The sequence below is a fragment of the Mustela erminea genome, chromosome 11, assembly GCF_009829155.1.
Source record: "Mustela erminea isolate mMusErm1 chromosome 11, mMusErm1.Pri, whole genome shotgun sequence".
Taxonomy (NCBI): Eukaryota; Metazoa; Chordata; class Mammalia; order Carnivora; family Mustelidae; genus Mustela; species Mustela erminea.
In genome coordinates, this window is record NC_045624.1 from 26193065 (window position 1) to 26208175 (window position 15111).

The following is a 15111-nucleotide window of genomic DNA, read 5'->3' on the forward strand; positions in this document are numbered from 1 at the left end:
AAAGACAAAGAAGTTATACAAGCTTCCTGAGATGTCTACAGAGGTCAGTAATCGTTTTGACTCCAACCTCCCCCTGACTTCCTCCTTTTGCTAACATAAAAGAAACTTGAATTTCATACTAGGGAAGATGGTTGTTTGGGATGATAGTCCACCATCTCCTCAGTTTGCTGGCTTTCCAAATAAAGTTGCTTTCCTTACCCAACATCTTTCCTCTTGACAGGCCTACTGTGCAGTGAACAGAAGTAGAGCTTGGTCTCCATTACAGAAGTACCAGAAATATGTAGATTAATTCCTTTTATCTTTGCTTAATAACTTATAAATAGCACCATATCTTTATATTTATGCTTTTATTAATAAAAATACTTATCAGGCACCTGGGTGGCTCAGTTGGTTAAGCGACTGCCTTCAGCTCAGGTCATGATCCTGGAGTTCTGGGACTGAGTCCCGCATCAGGCTCCCAGCTCCATAGGGAGTCTGCTTCTTCCTCTGACCTTCTCAGCTCTCATGCTCTCTCTCTCTCTCAAATAAATAAAATCTTAAAAAAATACGTATTGACTTTTAGTGCTCATTATTTATTAGTGAGAATCTCATTTTAACTTTGAAAAAATTGAGCATTTCACATTGTAGTATGAAAAATTGACACGACTGCAGCCATTCTGAAATAGAGCCAGAGGGTCCACTGCAAAGAAAGTACTTTGCTTCTTTTGTTTGAACTGGACTATAAAACTTTGGACTGGGGGGTGCCTGGTGGCTCAGAGTCAGTCTCCTATGGTCCAGGCTGGAGGCGCAGGCAGGAGGAAGCGGGGGCGGCCCGCTGGGCGATTCATAAATCCTGTAACCAATAAAAACTCTGTTCCAAACCCGGGGCGGGATTTGATATTAGAAGCTCCTGTGGGCAGGGCACTTCCTGTGCCCCCCGTTTTTTCTACCTAAGACGCAGTCGCCCAGATGCGCCCAGATTTTACGAAGAAATAACTTAATCAATGAGTAATGCTATTTTTAGATAGACTGGATTAACGTCTTCATTGGTTTATAGGGCTATGGCTTGGGAATATAATTAATAAGACGTATTATTAACTGTGAATCTTTTGCTAATTTCCTATTTATATTTCCGATCATTTGATAAAAGTGAAACCCACCTCAATGCAAAGACAGGATGTAATAAATAATTGCATAAATATTTGGTTCCAAGGCTAATCTGGACTAAGATATCCGCTGTAGATATGTATTTGCAGGAGGAAATAGCTATGTTTAAAGTAACTATTTTTTAAGCAGGAAGCATTCTGTTAGCCCACCTTCTCTTTCCCCTCACGCCCTTGTATGCACATACCGTGCACAAATCAGCGGGGACAAGAAGCTGAGTTCAGGGTCTGAACTGTCCATTTGAAAAAAACGATGCTAAGTAAGGCTTAGATCCTCTTCAAGTTCTTAATGCCTCATCCAACTCAGAAATACTGTGCCTTCTCTCCCTAAGTGAAATCCTCCACTTTGGCTCCGGATTCTGGCCACTTTCATTTCACCTCCTATCATGAATTATGTATCTTCTCTCAACAGATTTTCAGCTTCTCCTTATTCTTTCCCCTTGGCATTTAAACATATTTGTCCACAGCCTAAGTTTATTAAGGGCAGGGAGAACCGGGGGCACTGGCAGTGCCCTGCCCACAGGAGCTTCTAATCTCAAATCCCGCCCCGGGTTTGGAACAGTTTTTATTGGTTACAGGATTTATGAATCGCCCAACGGGCCGCCCCCGCTTCCCCCGCCCGCGCCTCCCGCCTGGACCGTAGGAGACTGACCGGCGGCGGGACGAAAATTGCTAGCGGATACTGTACTAAGGACCCGTCCTCCCCCTGGCCCGCACCATCTACGTAAAAGGCGAAACTTCCAGGATACCTTAGCCTAGGAACCATCACGCATGCAGTTCATCCTCCGCGGGCCTGGGAGCAGTAAGTTCAGCCCTAGAGACCGTATACGCATGCGTGAGACCTGGGCCGCCGCACGCGTGTGATGTCACTTGCGCGCCGTTCTAAACTTCCTTGTTTTTCTTTTAGTGCGTAGGTGAGTGAATTTCTATGTCGGTGTGGAGTTCGTTGCATGGGTGTGAAGTCTTGCGGTTTGTGAGCGGGTATGCTTAAAAAAAAAAAAAGGTTTAGTTTAGATCAAAATTTGGTGTCGTTATTGCAAAAAGACCCTTCATAATTGTCTTTAGCGTGAGAGGGCCGTGTTCAGTATCTTGCTTGGCGTTTTGTGAGCCTCTGAGTTGAGTTAGTCTAAGTCCTCGCCCTCACAGAGCTTCAGGGGCCTGGGGAAGGTTGATGCGCACATATTAAAATTAAGTTTTGGCATTGGTGCGTGTCCCACGCAAGACGTTTGAGAAATAAGATTGAAACTACAAATCACAAGTTAGTATCAGTTTAATAGTCCTTGAGATTGTATAGGGGCTGGAGGCAGGAGGCAACATAGGTGGCTCAGTTGGTTAAGCAGCTGCCTTCGGCTCAGGTCATGATCCCAGCGTCCTGGGATCGAGTCCCGCATCGGGCTCCTTGCTCCGCGGGGAGCCTGCTTCTCCCTCTGACTCTGTCTTCCACTCTATCTGCCTGTGCTCACTCTCGCTCGCTCTCTCTCTGACAAATAAATTAAAAAAAATAATAATCTTAAAAAAAAAAAACCTTTTGGTGCCCAATTTTTTTTTTAATTATTTATTTGTTTGACAGACAGAGATCACAAGTAGGCAGAGAGGCAGGCAGAGAGAGAGGAGGAAGCAGGCTCCCTGCTGAGCAGAGAGCCCAATCCCGGCTGGATCCCAGGACCCTGAGATCATGACCTGAGCTGAAGGCAGAGGCTTTAACCCACTGAGCCACCCAGGTGTCTCAGGTGCCCAATTTGAGTACACAATATTACAACTGCTAAGGGATGAAAAAAGAAAACCAAATTTTTCAATCCCCCTCCCCTTCCCCGGTAGCTAGTACATTTTAAAGCACAGTTTTGCCAAAGGACATTGTCAGTGAAGTTTTCACAGGTCCAAAAACTGGCTTTTAGAGGTACTTCTTTAAATAGAAAACTAAGTAGAAAAGGCTTGAGTTTCAGTGTCTTAGGGGAAGGCGTATATAAGCCCTTGTAATAAAATTACAGAATAATCCACTCCACCTCCAAAGAGTGATTACTAACTTAAAGGAAAGAAAAAGCAAAGCTAAGTCAAAGAAACTTAAAACTACTGACTATACTTTGGGTAAAACGCTGGTCTTTGTGTTTTCAGCAGCAAGCTGTCAATTTCCTAGTTGAATTTGCTTTAGACAACATTTTGAAACAGAGCTGATATGCCACTTGAATTAATAAAAGAAGTCAATGGAGTGCCTGAAGTTGAGCTGCTAAGTGAATTAAACAAAGTAGATATCAGTTCTCTACAGCCAGGTTGTGATTATAGCAAAAAATACATCCAGGTAAGAATTTTCATCACTCAGAATGCTTTTTTCTTCTAAAAGGAATGCTTATTTTTATGTTTAGCTTATTTCTAAGAGTTGTTTTAGGAATAGTTTTATGTGTGTCACAATGTTTGTCGTTATTTGGTGCTGTTATTCTTAATTATTTAGTGTTCATTTAGCAAACATTTATTGAATTCTTCTGTGATACAGTGGAATAAATTCCGAGGGTACAAAGATGAATGAATATGATCCTTGAACTAAAGGGGACTGCATTCTTTTGGGTTTGTACAGTTTACCTAATCTCTGATTATAATTAATAGGTTGGTATTAGCATTGTGGTATATGAACATTTAGGAGAGAACCTTTGGTTCTGACAAGTTAGGTCAGGAAGATGGAGCTGGAACTTAAAAGGATGATTGAGATTATACCTTTCATTTTGGGTATAAGCAGCCCTCAAGTGCATGTTGAAGAATTTGGGTGTTACCCTAAAAACTGTGGGAGACCCTTAATAGATTTTAAGCAGGACAAAGACATGATTTACTTTGAGTTTAGATTACTCTGTCTTGTGGGTGAAGAGTATATCAGAAAGGGCAAGAGAGTGGCAGTAATTTAGTTTAGAGTTGATGTTGGTCTGAACCAGGGGCAAGAGGAGATGATGGGATGGAGACAGACAAAATAGTAATGAAATAATAATAATAATAGAATTTAACATTAAGCCCTTTTAGGAACTTGGTAGTGCTTTATGTATATCAACTCATTTAATCATCATAAAACCCTATGGATTGGGTACTATTATTCATGGGCTGTGAGGAGACTGCATTTCTAAAAGGTTAAATGATTGGCTTAAGATGCAGTTAATAAGTAGTAGAGCTGGTGTTAGAATTTAGACATTCTTGCTTTGGAACTGACAAGATAAGAAGCAGAATCAATAGGTTTTGGAAGATGATTAGATGAGAGAGGTTAAAAAGGAGTTCCGGAAATTTCCCTGCTTTTAAGTCCTGTCAACCCTGCAAGAATAATAGGCATACATTTAGGAAGAAAGATAATGAGTTCGGTTTTGGATATCTTTCAGAGATTATTAGAGGTATCCAGGTAGTAATGTCCTGTAGGCAAATAGATTTGGGGTTCTGGAGCTCATAGGGTTCCTCCTCAGGGAGATTTGGGCCAAAGAACAGAATGAGAAGATGTATTGAAGGATGTCAATATTAAGAAAGTAGCGTGAATAAGAGATAGATAATCCAGAGGCCTAGGAGAAAAACCAGGAGAGAGTGATGTTTTGTATACTTAGTAAGGTAAGATTCAAGGAGTAGTATCATAACTAGTAACTCACAAGTAGTAACTCTTAGATAAATTGCTTTCTGGTACACACACTCAAGTGATTTACATATGTTCCCTCTTTTAAGTCTTGAAAGAACCCTGTGAATAGATACTATTATTCCCATATTATAGTTGGGAAAACAGATACAGGTTAAGTCATCCAAGGTTAGCTAGTAAGTGGCTGAGCTGTGATTTGAATTTTCATTGTCTTTGCCACTAACCAAAGCATTAAGTTCCTGCTAAACATGCAAAAACATTTGGAAAATATCTGTTAGATTTAATAATCAAGAAAGTACTGGTCACTTGGAAAGACTGATGTTGCTGGGTTGGCTTTCAGTGGTTTGAGGATTCAGTGTTGGGTGAGAAAGTGAAAGCAGGAATTGTCTTTCAAGGAGTTGGAGTATGTTGTGGTATTTAGATATTTTGATTATGGAAGTCATAGTCCTGTAATAGGAACAGAAAGTTTTTAAATTTTAGCTGAGTCAGTTTTGCATTTGGTTAACAGTGACTAGCTTTTATACTATCTAAAGTCAACTTCACAACTACTGCACTAAAGTGAAATAAAACACATTACATTTTTAAAAATTTATCTGCATTTCCTTTCCTCTTCTATTCTTTCCTCACCCTGTCCCCTTTTCCTCCCAGTACACTCACACTCAAACTCATAGACCACGTTCACAAATTTATCCTATAGCAGTTTAGCACCCTGAAAAGGAGTGGAAGCCCTGGAGACTTCCAGGCTGGTTGGATTCAAGCACAGACCCACCATTTACTAGTGTTGTAATTGGGAAAGTAATTTTATCTGCCTGTGCCTTATCTTTTCCATTTGTGAGCTAGGAATTGTAATAGAACCTACTTCATAGAAATGCAATGAGGATTAAATGTAAAGTACTTAATGACTTCTAAGTATTCAGAAAGTGCTGATTACTGTGGTCAGTATAATAGTATCATTAACATGCCTTTGGACAGGAATTTACCTAATCTCATAGTTTTCAGTGAAAATAATGTATCATAATCTCATTCACCAGAGACAGGATGATTTTGCAATTAGTGAAGTTCAAGCTTCAAAGGCTTTACTTGAACAAGCCCAATACCATGTTAGGAGTCTTAGAAACGAATTTACATTTTCATATTTGTAAAATACACGCAAGTGGAATGTTTTAACCTAAAATGGTTAAGATTGCTATCTCTTTCCATTTTGCCTTCCCCCTCCATCCCATTTCCTGTCTTATCAAGTGACATTGGAATGGCTGAGAACATTTTTGGAACATGTAGGTAGGGGGAAGTTGACTTGTGGAATAGGTTTAATGAGTTGTATTTGTGTGCTTTGCAGTTAGTTCCATTTATAGCCAGATATACCACCTCTCCTGGGGTAAGAAATGTTCTCCAGGAACACTCCCACTCCTTGGGTAGTATAGAAGAAAAGTACAGAGTCAGAAGTTGTAGGAGGGTATGAATATATACTGTTAAACCTAGCATGGGATGTATAGTTAGTGGATAAAAATAGGTACTGAAACAATGGAATCAAGCTACTTCAAGGACAGTTGTTACAAATCTTAGGCTTATATAGGAAAGAAACTTAATAGAAATTTTTTTCAAACTTGTCAGCAGTCCTAAAAATTTACACAAGGTTACTAATAACAAGTGGTGAAGTAAATACAGTTGTTGTAAACTATCAATAACAAAATAATTATGATTTCTCACTTTAAATATTCTATTTCATATTAAAGAATACATTTTGTTGGAAAGAAGAGGAAGGGATGCATTTAAAGAGGATGTAAGATTAAAGGGTTAATAACATTGGGGACAGTTAATAACACAGGGATCTGTCTAAATATGTTATTGTTACTGATTTGTAATTTCTGCAAGATTTCAGGTTTTTTGAAGTTTATTAAGACTTAATTGAATAGGTCGCATATGGTTTGCCTTCCTGAACATTCCTGTAGTTGATAACAATGTGTTTTCAGCAATTGTCTGGTCTGTTGATCTGTGAATGTTAATGGTATAAACTTGTATGATTGTGTTTTCAGGTCTTCTCTATTTGTACTGATTTTATTTCTCCTTGTTCTATCAGTTACTGAGAGAGAGGTGTTAATACCAGGTATGATTGTGGATTTGTCTGTTTCTTCCTTTAGTTATATCAATATTCATCTGTTTCAAAGCTTTTTTATTAAGTGTCTTTGTATTTTGGATTGTCATTTCTTTTTGATGAATGTATCCTTTTGTCATTATCAGCTGTCTCTATCTCTGGTAACTCTTTGAGCATCTGTTTTTTCTGGTCATATAGCCATGCCAGCATTCCTAGATTAACTGTTTGGCTGGTATGTCTTTTATTTTTAATTTATTTATTTTTATATTTTAAGCATCCCTTAGATAGCATTCATTAGATCATGCTTTTTAATCAAGTCTGTCAGTCCAACAAAATCACTATTTAACCGGATGGAGCCACTCTGGCTAAATAGGCCTTTACACTCACCATTTATTTGGAGTGCTTAATTTATATGTAAAGTAATTGTTATAATGGTGTGTAAGTAATACTGTCTTGCTCTTTGATTTCCATTTGTCCTTCCTGTGATCCTCTTTCCTCCCTTCCTGAGTTCTCTGGGTTCTATTAAATATTGTTTCCCATTCTATTCTATTTTCTCTGTTGGTTTGAACAGCACCTGCCTTATTAGTGGTTAATCTAGTACTAACAATACATTCTTATTAAAATCTACTTAGAGTCAATATTGTACACTTTTCACATGACATTTTTTATTTCTCATGTTCTGCTTCATTCTTCTCACTTGAAGAATGAAGTGAATAAAATAAAAGAATTTTATAGCATTAAAATTTCATTTCCTACTCCCCTGTTCCTTGAGCTGTTAGGATATATCTGTTTATATGTATATTATAAACTTCTACCTTACAATGTTAGCTCTTGCTTTTAAATGGGAAATTGTCTTTTAAGGAAATCAAGAGAAGACAAAAATACAGTTTTTTATACTGACTGACATATTTACTATTTCTGATGTGTTTTATTTTTACCAGTAGACCCAGTTTTTCCCTTCATCTTGAAAAATATCCATTAGCATTTCTTGTAGTACAGCCAGAGATGAATTTGCTTAGTATTCCTTCTTATAATTGGGGGTGATACGGGGCACCTGGGTGGCTCAGTTATTAAGTGTCTGCCTTAGGCTCAGGTCATGATCCCAGGGTCCTAGAATTGAGCCCCACATTGGGTTCCTTGCTCAGCAGGGAACCTGCTTCTACCTCTCCCACTTCCCCTGCTTGTGTTCCCTCTCTTGCTATGTCTCTCTCTGTCAAATAAATGAAATCTTTAAAAATGGGGGGGGTGATACATTTAATATCTAATATTCACTTTTATCCTGAAAGCTAATATGAGATTTGTGGAGTATAGGCCAACTATAATTTTTACTCTCAGCAATGACTCAGTTTTCTGTCCCCCATCTTCCTCATTCACGGCAATGTGGTGAGGATCAAAAGTCTTCCTGTGGGTGAAAATTGGATTTCTTGGACTGTAGAAAAGGAACCTTGAAATTATGAATCTGGGAGTTTATGTAGGACAGCTATCCAGCTTTACCCTCTCCCTCTGAGAGACAGGACAGAAATCTCATCTCCTGAATGTAAATCCATCATTGAGAATGTAAAGAACTGTCTCAAGGATTTCTCCATCCCTTATTGAAATGTAAACACATAACTCTGAGGACATAAATCTCCCTGGAAGTCTCTCACTATTCAGTCATCCTTAAACTTCCAGAGCTTGTTGTTTAGTTCAACTTCCACTTTTTTCTCTTGATGTTTGAGGAGTACCTTTTCCAGGTTTGAGGGCTCCTCCCCAGGTGCTGGGCGTCTCTCCCTAGGTGCCGGGCGTCTCTCCCTAGGTGCCTGAGTTTTTGGCTCTCCATTGTTGTAAAATCTGGGTGTCCCATTCCAGAAAGCAGAATGTCATTTTTCAGTCATTCTGAACTCTCACTTAGAGCTTTCATCCAGGTGGATCAAGTGTAAGAGTAACAAAAGCACCTGTTTTAAGTTCATTTTGATTAATTTAATCTGATCAAAGTTCTCTTGATTACTTTGTGTCTTGATAGTGTGTCCTTTCCTGTGTTTTTATATGCCTCATAATTTGTTGTTGTAGGCTGTACCTCCTGTGACGGGCAGTGGGAACCAACGGCAGTAGTTTTTTATTCCTGGGAATGTGCGGGTCTTTCTGCGAGGCCTTTAGTGTGGTGTGTTGAGTTAATCTAGTTAGAAGTTGAGTGAGGTTTCAGCTTTGTTATTTTGGTTACTTCAGTGTGCTATAAGCTTTAAATTCCTTTAGAATTTCTTTGTATTTAGAAGGAAGTTTGGTTGGCCAGAGGGGTTTTCTCATTGTCCTTAGTTAGGTCTTTACTTGTGCTTAACTTCTGCTGAAGTTTCTCTCGCAGCTGTTGTGCCTCTGTCCCAGTGGTACATCATGTTAATTAATCTTGTGATAAGTGGATGTCCTTTGTTCTGCTTTAGTCTTGGTGTTGTCAGGCAAGGTGACTCAGGCAAGGTAACTTGGGTCTTGTGGGTGAGGTCTGCTAGTGATTCTGCCCTGTCCCTAGCTGTAGGTCTGGCGCTCACAGCTGTATGCTCCTTTCTCCTTATCCCTAGAAGAGTAGAGAGTTTTTTTCTGCAGTACGTTTTCACGAAAGCTCTAATGAGAGTCAAAGCTTTTGTCCTCCTAGGAGTTTAAGAGCTTTGCCCTCCTAAGCAGTTTAAGGACTTTATTTTGAGAGAAATATGGGGAAGGGAAATGGGGAACCCTGGCAGGGTTTCCTACAATAACTGCTACCATCCTTACGCTGACTCCTGGCCTGACTTTTGTCTTCAGATTTTTGGAGAAGAGCTTATAAATGGGTGTGAATTCCCGCTTGTGTTTGCAGCTCCCACAAGTTCCAGGTCTTCTCAGTGGCCCACACTTAGCCTTAGCAACTCATTAAAATGTTAGATGAATTTTCTGACAGATGTCAGGCAGCATTTGCCATTTACTTCAGGTGAGCAACTGCTTGCCACCCATCTCTCCTTGAAGATCTTCCCTTTCTTTAAATTTCTGATTAGTTGGTTGCCTTGTGACCTCAACTCACTGTTGCCCCTCTCTTAGTGGAGATACTTTTCTTTTCCTAGATTGCTGGTTAGTTGGTTGTCTTTTGATTTTAGTTCTCTGGCAGGTCAAAAAAAGGTTGAAATTTGTACATTGTCCAACCTTTTGTTGTACTTTCCAGCTTTCTACCTCCAAGTGGAACTATTTTTACTTCTGACCGAATCATGCGTGACTGAAAGCCTTATTTTAATTTTTTTTTTAATTCCTAGTTTTATAAGTAAAACTGGTGTAGGAATGTAGGTTTTTGTTGTTGCTGGCTATATCAAAATCTGGAATATTAATGTGGGAGATATGTATTAGAGATCCATTTTTATTTTTTTAAAATATTTATTTATTTGACAGAGAAAGAGAGAGAGCACAAATAGGCAGAGCAACAGACAGAAGGAGAGGGAGAAGCAGGCTCTCTCCGCTGAACAGGACCCTAGGATCATGACATGAGCCGAAGGTGGCCGCTTAACTGACTGAGCCACCCAGGCACCCCAGAGATCCATTTTTAAATTTTATTAAATTTAAAATTTAAAAATTTTTAAATTTTATTAAATTTTATTTCTACGTGGAAGTTTTCAAAGAGACCTATAATGTATTTATTCATAGGATCGTTAAATTTTAGAGCCAGAAGAAAGTATAGAAACTACCTACATTAAATACTTCATTTTATCTGGGAGACTGTGATTAAATAGCTTTTTTAAGGTGACAGACTTTGTTAGTTATAGAAGAATGAGGACTAAACTCTGTGTGCTGTAGTTCATTGCTTTGCCCTCTCTGCACTGCCCTCATTTATGACATTACCATTTTGCATTTTTTTACTTTTTTAAATTAGTGTTTATTTAGTGTTTAATTAGTTTTATAATTTAGCTATTTTAATAAATTATTAAATAATTAAATTTATTTATTTAGTGTTTAATTAGTGTTTATTTAGTTTAAATTTATTTCTTTCTAGGAGCAGACTCTTCATTTTTCTTCTGTAGAGAACAGCCTTCTGGGGGTTAAAAGGCAGCTGAAGTTGAGCTAGCTCATCTTTATTTGTAAAATGAGGAATTGGATAATACTTAACTAATAAGATTGCTTAAAAAATTAAATTATGACCCTAAATAATTAGGCCTTCTGAAATTTATTCAGTAAAATCACTTTCATTTTTTAAATATGGCGACTTGAACATAGTACTTCGATTTTTTTTTGAAAAATAAAAGATTATTGCTTTTAAAATAGTTTTTCCAATTTTAACTTATCTCTTGGTGTTATAATAAGCTCTTTTGCGTTTTCTGTATAATCATTTTTCTCTCATTTTAGGGAAAACTCTCACTTATTTCTTCTTTAACTCATGGTGGAAACAGAACAGCTGTTTTGAAGATTGCACTACAAGGTATACTGTGTAATAAGACAATTTCTGCTTAACCTTTTTTTTTTTTTACCTTATCATCTACAAATGGATAACTTATATATGTGTACACGCATGAGCACAGAAATGATTTCTAATGGGTAATACATATACAGTAGTGTAAAAAATCTATAGAATAAATAAATTTTTCCATACCACCTATCCTCTTTCCCCTCACCCATTTCTTCTATTTTACTTCAGATTCCTTTAATCTCACATCTAAACTGTTAAAATAGCTAACTCGTACCCCTGCTTCTAGTTTCACTAGTGTGACCTAAACAGTTTAGCAAACTTAAAACACTGCTTTCAGCGTGTTATTTGTTATCTAGGTATAGTTATATGAGATTATGCCTTCTTCCTAGTAACCGTGAAATAATCCTGGTAGGCTAGGAAGATCTGCCATGGAATATTTGAGGACTGGAATAGGTCTCATCTGAGTCGTGAATTGGACTGAAGAATGGCCTGCCGCAGTCAGTGGGAAACAGACTTTGAATTACAACATACTTTAACTACTGAAAAACAGTTTTATATTAGATACTGTTCTAGGTATGGCATATACAGCAGTGACCAAAATAAAGCCTTTGCCTTCATGAAGTTTACATTTTAGGGGAGTACATAAATTCAATAAATAATTACATATGTAGTATTAGATAGAAATGTGGTCTGAAGAAAAACAAAGCATAATAAGGTAGTAGGCCTGATGAATCATTCTTTTGATATATTGTTAGGTTTAATTTACAAGTACTTAATTAAGGATTTTTACATCTAAGTTTATGAAGGATGTTGTTCCATGTCTTTCTTTTCTTGTAATGATTTTGAGTTTAGTATCAGCGTAATGCTCTCTTCCTGGAAAGAGCTGTTAAGTGCCTCCTTCTATTTTCTGGAAGAGTTTATCTGTAATTGCTTTTATTTCTTTTCTTTTTTTTTTTTTTTTAAAGATTTTATTTATTTATCAGAGAGAGAGGTGGGGAGAGAGTGAGCACAGGCAGACAGAGTGGCAGGCAGAGGCAGAGGGAGAAGCAGGCTCCCTGCTGAGCAAGGAGCCCGACGTGGGACTCGATCCCAGGACGCTGGGATCATGACCTGAGCCGAAGGCAGCTGCTTAACCAACTGAGCCACCCAGGCGTCCCGCTTTTATTTCTTTCTTAAATGTTCGTAGAATTCATCAGTGAAGCCAACTGTGCCTGGAAATTTCTTTATGGGAAAGTTCTAAACCCTCAATTCAGTGTATTTATTTATTAATAGGGCTTTTCTTTTTTTTCTTTTTTCCTTGAGTAAGCTTCAGTAGTTTGTTTCTGAAGGAATTTGTCTATTTCATCTTAGTTGCCAACAATATTGGTAAAAAGTTATTCATAACATATTTTTGATACACTTTTAATGTTGGTAGGACCTATAGTGATGTCCTGTTTCATTTATTTGATAATTTGTGACTACCTTCTCATTTTCCCCCTGATCATTTTGGCTAGATATGTATTTTATTGATATTTAAAATCACCTTTTCTTTTCATTGATTCTTTTCTGTTTTTTAGTTTTCTTTAACATTTAGTTTTTGTTAATCTGCTGTTATCTCCACTCAATGTACTATTAACTTCTAATACTATATTTTTCAACTTCGAAAGTTCATTTTGAGATTTTTAAAATATCTTCCATTTCTCCTAATCATGTTCATGGCGGTAATTTTTTTTTACTGGACACCAAACATTTAGAATTTTATATTATCATGTTGGATTTATTTATTACCCATCCTTTAAATATTACTTGTCTTTATTTTGGGATACATTTAATTTTCCTGGAATCAGTTTGATTCGCTTCATTGGGTGGATATAGAACAGCCTTTATTTTCAGACTAATTTGGCCTTATCACTAAGGAAATAACCTTCTGACAGTTCTGCTCTCTGCCTTGTGTATGAGGATTCCATTCTGTGTGGTTGGAACCAGAACAATTCCTAGCCCTGTGTGTCTCAGAATTATTCTGCCTTTTCCTTTCATGTGGTTCTTTCTCTACCTGAGGTACTTAGACCTGAAGGACCCATCTCAGGGTTGCAGAGCATTCTTTATCTGTGCTGCTGTTTTGGGCACTCTGCCCTGCAAATTCTAGCCACCTTGCTGTCCTCGTATCTGAACTCTTCTGAATTTGGTGAAGGCTGCTGAGCTTTGTTGCATTTTAACTCCATTTTCTGCTGCGTGGAAATTCTTCAGGAAGTAAGCCAGGGGTGATGCCTTATTTTCCTTCTCAGAACACTTTCCTGCTCTTCCTCTTGTCTGGTACCTGAAAACTGTTGTTTCATATATTTTTCCTTAGCTTTCTAGTCATTTCTAGTCATTTTAAGACTGGAGAATAAACCTATTAGTCCGTCATGGCCAGACACAGACATCTGATAGGTCATTTAAGATATTAACAGTGTTAGAAATCACGGTGTTTTTATATTTGATATACATTAGTGATTCAGTTTATGTATACGCTTGTTTTGAGGAGTTGAAGAGGTAAGTGAAGGGAGGCAGTAGGCAGCTGTGAGGCAGTTGTTTCACTGCTGCATGCCACCAGCCTGACAGAGTAGCAGATTCGAGAATTCTAAGTCACACAAAAAAGGCTATCATTTTGGGAAAGATCTTTCATATACTCCTGTAGATGCATAAAAATCTGATACAATGGCAGTTTCTTGGAGTAGCTGAATATTTGAAAGCTGATATGAATGAGACTTTCCTCAGATGATATAATCGAGTCTTAGCATTTTGGCCCTGCTGCTCTGGTTGTAGAAGGTGATCTCTGAAGAGTGAAAATTGTGGAAATTCTTTTTTTTCCCAATTAAGTTTCATTTTCAAAAATCATAGATAGTTTGGTCTTTACACATACACTATTCTTTTACTCTTTAATTTGTGTGTGCTGGAGGAGAAAATCACACTTACCTATATTAAAACTTAATGTGCTGACACTAGATTGCTGGAAGTTCAGAAAATGAACTATTTTGGGGGTGATATGTTATATAGTATAAAAATTGAATAATTACCACACTCAATTTCTTTTTATTATAAACATGGAAAATAAATAGAATGTGGATATTTTATACTGTTAATGTAATATTTATCAAAATTTATAAAATGTATTCTAATTGAATCTTATAATAATTTTGGTTTTAGTACCTAATAGTATTCTGTGCATTATCTTTGCATTACTTAAGGTCTTAAACTAAAAGTGAATTATAAAAATTTTACATATTCTTCATAATTATATTTTGAAATAACTAGTTTTTAGAATGTAGTTATCAGTTTTCTTATGTGTGTAAAACTGCTGTATCTAATTAGTGTTTTTCTGTATGTGTTTTTTCCTCTATAGAACAAGAAAATTCAAATTCAGAGATCAACACCATCAATGTATTATTTTTTGGAAAATTAGCAAAGGACTGTGCAAAAGTTTTCTATGAAGGGGTAAATTATTTTCATGTTACTTTTTGTTTTAGGAGTATAATTTAAAATTATTGATGTTATATTCATTCTGTAGATCTTTCTTTGGTTTTATTTTCTTTTGTTTTGTTTTACATATTCATTATGTATTTGCAGGTATATAAAAAGGATACTTCAGAAATAGTTTTAAAATTGTAACATTCCAAAAGAGATTATAAAACTTAACACTGGCATAAAAACGAACAATTTTTTCTTTCACTTCATTTTAATATTTAATATTTAACAGAATGTCTTAAGGATATATACATTTTCCCCTCAATTAAAAAATAATTCTTAATAACTAAAAAGTTATAAGCTATAACTGTATTTTTTTATTATTTTCTGATAATTGTTTCAAAATACATGCCTGTTAAATCCAACAAAATGCTACCAAACTGAGCCAACAGCAGATTAAAAGGAGCAGACA

At 36.9% G+C, this 15111-nt stretch overlaps 1 protein-coding gene across 6 annotated transcripts in view; it reads left to right on the forward strand.

The window, feature by feature from the left end:
- Positions 1 to 1751: 1751 nt before the first annotated feature.
- The window catches only part of POT1 (protection of telomeres 1), a 77762-nt gene continuing 64402 nt past the window's right edge, over positions 1752 to 15111 (forward strand). The window contains exons 1-4 of one of the 6 annotated variants that reach the window (XM_032304456.1): positions 1752 to 1944; positions 3255 to 3438; positions 11156 to 11228; positions 14578 to 14669. In XM_032304456.1, coding sequence (XP_032160347.1) covers positions 3316 to 3438; positions 11156 to 11228; positions 14578 to 14669 — 288 coding nt within the window. In that variant the 5' untranslated portion in view covers positions 1752 to 1944; positions 3255 to 3315. Of the gene's footprint in view, positions 2124 to 3254; positions 3439 to 11155; positions 11229 to 14577; positions 14670 to 15111 lie in introns of all 6 variants that reach the window. The other 5 variants (XM_032304459.1, XM_032304453.1, XM_032304455.1 and 2 more) reach the window with 5 other exon arrangements.